General features: G+C 38.4%; 1 protein-coding gene across 1 annotated transcript; it reads left to right on the top strand.

The window, feature by feature from the left end:
* Nucleotides 1-4,136: 4,136 nt before the first annotated feature.
* LOC141639684 (uncharacterized) lies at nt 4,137-6,787 on the top strand. The gene is made up of 4 exons (XM_074448750.1): nt 4,137-5,141; nt 5,779-6,153; nt 6,252-6,423; nt 6,735-6,787. Exons 1-4 carry the CDS (start codon nt 4,137-4,139, stop codon nt 6,785-6,787), a joined length of 1,605 nt encoding a protein of 534 aa, XP_074304851.1.
* The last annotated feature ends 866 nt before the right edge of the window (nt 6,788-7,653 follow it).

The following is a 7,653-nucleotide window of genomic DNA, read 5'->3' as shown; positions in this document are numbered from 1 at the left end:
TACGGGGTGTGGTTTAATTTTTGATAGAGCTAATTATGTTGTTTAAGGTTATATGATCGGTCGATTTAATATTCCTTTAATTAACATGCAATCGCTATCACTAAATTATCTATATTTAGTTATCTTGGCCTATATTGATTCTAACTCGATCGGTGAAAGTCTCAATTCGCTATACTAGTCAATTAACTCTGGCCAGTAATTAATTTACTAGATGAAGAACAATAACATGAGCAACAACAAAGTAATTTTAACTATCAATTCATTAGTTTAATCCCCTTCTAACAACCTAGATTCCCCTTCTCCCTAGAAAGAAGATTTAGCTACTCATACTACTAACAATAACAACAATAGCAATAATAAGAAACATGATTAAAAGCATAAACTATGGACAAGTAATTGAAATAATAATTATTGAAGAAAGATTAGAACAATACCGTAATTAAAGGCAATAGATCTGAATGCTAAATTAATGTAAACTAATCTAAAGTATTCTAAGAGAGTTTTTTAGAGAAGTTCTACTAAACCTACGGAAAATAAAGCGTAAGTAAACTAGGGTACGAGTTTTGGTATTTATACTAAAACATAACCGACTTAAGGAAAATTGCGCAAATTATATAACAGAGTGGTTCCTCGATCGAGCCCGACTCTACTCGATCGAGTTACCTCTTCCTCGATCGAGCCCAGCTCCACTTGATCGAGGCACCATTCATCTTCAGCTCCTTTTTTCGTGTTTTCTTCTTAAATTCTCTTCCTTCATTCTTATGGATTCCCGTGCCATGCTTCGTGTATTCATTAATGCCCACTCTGCGATGCCCATTTCATTCCTTTGCTCCTCAAATGTATCATTCCTGCATTAAACATCAAATGGCGGAAGTATCATCATTCTAACATAAAAGGCATGTAATTAATATAACTTAGCACGAAAACCGTATCAAAAGCAATTAAGGGAGGCATAAATATGTATATAATTATGACTTATCCAACTCCACTAAACCATCTCTTTGCTTGTCCTCAAGCAAAGCAACACACAATACAAAAGGCAATCATACAAATGGCGAATAAACAACTTAGAGCTAATGTTGATGCACATATAAATCCTAAGGTATCCGTAACTGTAACAAAGTAATCACCAAGTGTACCAATAAAATAAATTCAAAAGTACGGGTAATAAAAAACGCAGCTCAAGTTTCAAGTCACCATACTATAGACAAATGCCAAATACCTTTCGATTTTACAAAACAAATTAGTCGAATTCTCGCGAATTTACTCATACACTCATAAGTATGTAAGGGTGAGTTATATATAAAGATAGAAAGAAATAGAAACACTCACTCGAGTTATGAAACATGCATGCAATCTAATGTGATAGTGATTTCCCCAACTAATATGCAATCACCATATGTAGACAAAAGTACATGTATCAAGGACAATAAGGGTGGTAAATGGGTTAAAGGGATAGAAATAGTTTGTGCCAAAGCACGTTATGGATATGTGGAGCTAAGACGGTAGTCGCAGCGCTAAACCAAAACCAAATCTATGATAATAAATACAAATGAACCCAACTTAGAGAAATGATCTTAACTTTACAACACATGAGAGCGTATGAAGTACTCTCCAAATATGCATTAGACTCTAACAACCATCCTTTTGATCCTTGACAAAACCAAATGAAGCAATCAATTTCTTTTCTTTCTTTTTCAAATTTTTTTTTTTTTTTTTAAAGAATTTTTTTCTTTTTTTCTTTTCTTTCTTTTTCTTTTGCTTCATATTTTTCTTTTTCCAACACAAGGATACAACACAATTGCTAATAAGTACTTTGCTATACCCACATGACAATAGTAAGTCCCAACCCAAACCATAATAGCAAAATAGACATGATAATCAAGCAACTGCGACTGTCCCGAAAAGGTAGGCAAATTCTAGGATTTTAGCTATTAGATGATGCAAAATGGCTACAAGGGTTCAAACGGGCTAACAAAAAGGGTAATTTGTAAGGCTTATTTGAATGGCAAGAACTGCATATCTACATGTACTTAGTCAAATAAAAGCACTAAAAGTATCAAGAAATAAATATCACAATTATGCGGTTTGATATTACATATTCCACAAGGAGAAACCACACTCAAGCCTAAATAACAATGAGACCAGTTTATTGGTGTTCCTGGCCTAGGAAGTTCTATAGACCTCAGAATTTAAGTAGTTTACCAACGTAATTATGTCAAATCTAATTAGCATAAGGCATGTCAATACGGTTAAGACTTGAATTATGAGCTTTGTTTTCATGGCTAACGGGTCAAAACAATGTACATGAACAAAAAAGCGAATTTAAAAAAAAAACCCTAATGCTCTCTTGAGAAGGCGATTTTGCCGACCACGTAAAGGTGAATCTCTTGCATTAATGGCGAGGAATTCAGCCTCAAAGTCTGCAAAACTACGCAATATCACGAGGAGGAAAGGGGTAACATCTAAAGAGAAGTCTAAGGTAACTAGAATTGCAAAAACAAATAACCCTATACCTAATGAGGAGGAGGTCAGAAGCATGGGAGCATGCGAATATCATAGGTATCTCGCTTTCTCCTTGATGATGCAGAACCAACGAAAGAAACTGATATAGCATCACAGGGAGAGGCAGTACCAGGTACTGAGGAGCAGGGAGACTGGGTGCACGTATCCAAGACTAAGAGTCCAAAGGCGGTAGAGGAGTCAGAGCCATTGCTTCAATTATCTGATGAGGACGTGCATGATGAACTAGAATATTGGAAGCAGGCTGTTTATGGCTATGTCTTGGGAGCCAATCCACCCATGGCGGTGCTAGAAGGATACTTGAGGAGGATATGGCATAAGCATACCATAGGCAAGATTTCATTCATGCCTAATGGGATATTTATTGTCAGGTTTCACACGAAAGACATGCAGGACCAGGTGTTGAATGCAGGCCATTATTTATTTGATAGTAAACCTGTCATAATTAAACCATGGCAGGAGAACGTGGCACTGGAGAAAGAGCATGTTAAAAATGTACCCACATGGCTAAGGCTGCATCATTTACCATTGAAATTTTGGGGACAAAGTTTGCCAAAAATTGCAGGACTGGTAGGCAAATATATCCAAAAAGATAATGCTACAGAGATGAAAACAAGACTAGCATATGCCAGAGTTTTGGTGGAGGTACAAATTGATCAAAAATTCCTTGAAGCAGTGAAATTTCATGATGAAAAGAAGCAACTGGTGGAAGTTAAACTTGAATATGAATGGAAACCAAAGTGTTTCAGTACTAATTGCAAGACACTGGGGCATGATCACAAAGACTTGCAGACGAGGGAAAAATCAAACCACTCACAAAGTCCAACCAACTAAGCCTCATTAAACGGGTTTGGAGAAAAGTGGAGAAGCCAAAAATCTCGGATCGTGAAATGCGACAACCTAGTCACGCCTAGGGTTCCCGCACCCAGGGTGGAGGAAGAGCCTGTTCTGTTCGGGATTAAGGAGTTCCCCCATTGCCAATGCGTACACCAAAAAAGAAGGAGGGACTACTGTAGTGCTTCTTCTGATTCAGGAGAGAAGGCCAATAGCTCAGAGGGACACCCCATCAATAATCCTGATCAATGATTAAGCTAGGGTTTTGGAATGTGCGGGGTATGAATAGGAGGAGTAAGCAGCAGGTTATACATAGATTTTTGATAAATAATAATATTAATTTCTTTGCTTTATTAGAGACTAAAATTAAACCAAATAAATTGCACACAACCATGAATTCCTTTAGCAATTGAGTATTTCTACAAACTCAAAGATACCATCAAGGAGGCAGAATTTGGATTTTGTGGCAGGTCCATGAATGGGATATAGATTTTCTAGAGTATGATGCCAAGTATATCCATATGACAGTGCTTCATAAGAGTACCAATGCACGTTCTCATATCACCATGGTCTATGCTTTCAATGGAAGCAATGAGAGACAGTCTCTTTGGGCTAATTTAAGCAGACTAGCAAATAACATTTCAGGGCCATGGGCCATTGGAGGAGACTTCAACTGTGTTTTGACTGAGGATTAAAGAGTGGGAGGATGCTTTTCTAGGCAGGATGTAGAAGATTTCAGGCAATGCTTGCATCAATGTGAAGTGATAGATAGTCCTGCCATGGGAGCTCTGTACACATGGAATAACAAACAATGCCCTGCTGACAGAGTGTATAGCAGACTAGATTGTTTCCTAGTGAACCAGGAATGGCTCAATGATTACCCTCTTCTGTATGCACACTTTTTGCCTGAGGGGATCTTTGATCACACTCCTTGTGTGGTACAAAGCACGCTAATCGATGAAAAGAGAGCCAGACCTTTTAAATATTTTAATATGTGGAGCCTGGCTCCCAACTTCAAAGAGACTGTTCAAGTTGGTTGGACGTGTATGCAAACTGGAACTAAGATGTATGAGCTAGCTAAGAAATTGAAGAATCTGAAGCAGGGGCTCAAACAGCTGAACAGGTCCAGGTTTGCTGATATTGAGAATAATGCTGAGGTGGCTCTCACTAAACTAAATAAAATACAGCAAAGCTTGGGAGTGAATCCTCAGGACCTGAGCCTTATTCAACAAGAATGTGAGGCTAGAGAAAACTATCAACAGTTGGCTGAAGCTCAGAACCAGTTCCTGCAACAAAAGGCAAAGATGAAATGGAGTGCAGATGGGGATGCAAATACTTCATTCTTCCATGGCATTTTGAAAACTAGGAGGAGACAAAATCAGACAGTACAGATTACTGATCATCAGGGAAATCAACACACTGATAAGGAGGGGGTTCAGGAGAGTTTTCTAAGATTCTATACCCAGTTGTTAGGCCATTCTCACCCCATAACCCCTGTCAGTACCAGAGTGGTACAGCAAGGTAATAAATGTGATGAGTCTCACCACCAGATATTATTGATGCCAGTTACTGATGCAGAAATCAAAAGCACTATCTTCAGTATACCAGATGACAAAGCTCCAGGTCCAGATGGCTACTCTAGTCAATTCTTTAAAACTAGCTGGGATACTGTTGGAGGGGATGTATGTGCTGCAGTCCATGAATTTTTTAGGAATGGTAAAATGCTCAAGCAATTGAATGCTACTAATGTTACATTAATCCCTAAGGTGCCAAATCCTTTGACTGTAATGTAATTCAGGCCCATAGCATGTTGTAATGTGGTATACAAATGCATTTCAAAACTTCTTTGTGCAAGGCTTGCTTTGGTTCTCCCTCATTTAATTTCTGTCACTCAAGGAGGTTTTATTCAAGGTAGAAGCATAATGGAGAACATTCTAATCTGTCAAGATCTTGTTAAACTTTATGGAAGGAAGAGTGTCTCCCCTAGATATCTATTCAAAATAGACCTGCAGAAGGCTTATGACTCAGTGGAGTGGAGTTTCCTTTTTTAGATGCTGCACGAATTAAATATTCCAGCTGGTTTTATTGCTCTCATTAAGGAATGTGTCACAACTGCAACTTACACCTTGAATTTGAATGGGGATAGCTTTGGCTGGTTTAAGGGACAAAGAGGATTAAGACAAGGAGATCCTTTGTCCCCTTTGCTCTTTACAATTTGTATGGAATACCTTACCAGATTGCTAGCCTATACTACCTCTACAATGAAGTTCAGGTTTCACCCTCTTTGCAAATCAATGAAATTGAGTAGCTTAATGTTTGCAGATGATTTGTTGCTCTTTTCTAAAGGGGATGTGGGTTCCATTATGATATCGCTACGCACTTTCTCAACCTCTTCACAAGCATCGGGACTTCGATGAGTAGGGAAAATCGAATGTGTATTTTAATGGAGTATCTGGTGAAGTCAGAAGAGAAATAGTTCAGGTTTCAGGCTGCATTGAAGGCAAATTACCTTTCAAGTACCTTGGAGTGCCAATTAAACCATCTAAATTATCAATCAAAGACTGCCAACCATTGATTGATAAAGTTCTTCAGAGGATAAGACAACTGGGAACCAAAAACCTCTCGTATGCTGGGAGACTGGTGTTGATAAAAGCAGTATATAGAACTCTACATTCCTACTGGGCGTCTATTTTCATCATTCCAAAGGCAAAGGTGCTCCTCAAAATTGAAGCAAAGATGCAGAACTTCTTGTGGCATGGAGGGACTGAGTATGCTAGGACCCCTACTTGTTGCCCGGTCAAAACTTTGCACTAATCGAAGGAGGGGGACTTGGTCTGAGAGATGAATACAGTTGGAATAAAGCAACAGTTGGGAAACTGGTCTGGTGGATTCAGGTTCACCCATCTAAACTATGGATGCAATGGGTGCATAGTGTCTACCTGAAGGGACAAGAATGGGAGGATTATAACCCTCCCCAGGATGCCAGTTGGACTTGGAAAAAAGTTTGTAAATTGAAGCGGAGTTTCAAACAAAGATATCACCGTAATGAATGGGCAATGGTACCAGGTAAGGAGTATACTATCAAAAAGGGGTATAGCTGGTTAAGGCCAATCACCAGTCATAAGTCGGTCTCATATTGTTTGGACCAAATGGTCCATTCCCAAACACAGACTTTATAGCTTGGTTGTACTATCGCAAGGGTTTAATACCAAAGACAAGCTCTTGATTTGGTATTACCCCCGACAAAGAATCAAGTTGTATTTGTGCTCAAGAGGAAGAGTCACCTCATCACCTCTTCTTCTAGTGCCAAGACAGAGAGAGTTATTCAGAAAATTCAGGAATGGACGGGTGTGACTATGTCTGCTACCAATACTCAGAATTGGTGGCAACACAGGAGGTTCACGAGACTGAAGAATGGGGTCCTGAATAGTATAATCAATGCTGCCATGTATTATATCTGAATCGAGGAATGCAAGCAGGCATGAGGGTGTTATAATTAGTCCCGGCAGTGTGTGGTGATGATACAAGCGGATATCAGGAACACGATTAAGCACCAGTTGCAGGGTACAGTGTCAAGAAAGGATAAGCATTGGATTGAGAAATTGCTGCACTAGCTAATATGATCTTCTATATGGTCTTCTATGAAGTATGGTAGATGATATAGATGAGTTTGTGATAGGAATATGGATTGTGAACAATGTATACTGTATATGGTTTTTTGAGCATCAATATAATTTTTACATTTTACCAAAAAAAAAATGTACATGAACAACTATTAGGGATTCAAATGCAAAAACAATGGAATTTAACATCATTGTTATCTAAATTCACCAAGACTCGACCTAAAACAAAGTAAAAACATGTTTTTGTGTTTTGAAATTTTTTTATTTTTATGGATTTTTGATATAAATGCACACAACATAAAATAAAAGCACACAACATAAATAAAGACTCCTCCCCCAAACATAAATGTCACAGTGTCCTCATTGTGACGCCTACAACATAACAATCACGCATAAATCACCAGCAACCAAAGGACACAACTAACAAAAGGAATGGAAAAGAAATAGACAATACAACAAAAGAAGGTACAAGGGAAGAGAATACCTGGTAAAAGCGTATAAATTCCCCAAAACCAACTGTAAAAATAAGGAAAAATAATCAACCGCGCAATTCCTCATCAAGCCAACTACGTTCATACCCAAAAAGACGTGGGTACTCGATCGAGCGCCATGACACTCAATCGAGGAACCTTCCTGTCGAGCAAATTTCTGCATTTAAAATAAATGCGTACAA

Source organism: Silene latifolia, unplaced genomic scaffold, assembly GCF_048544455.1.
Source record: "Silene latifolia isolate original U9 population unplaced genomic scaffold, ASM4854445v1 scaffold_533, whole genome shotgun sequence".
NCBI lineage: Eukaryota > Viridiplantae > Streptophyta > Magnoliopsida > Caryophyllales > Caryophyllaceae > Silene > Silene latifolia.
This window is presented reverse-complemented; position numbering and strand designations above follow the sequence as displayed.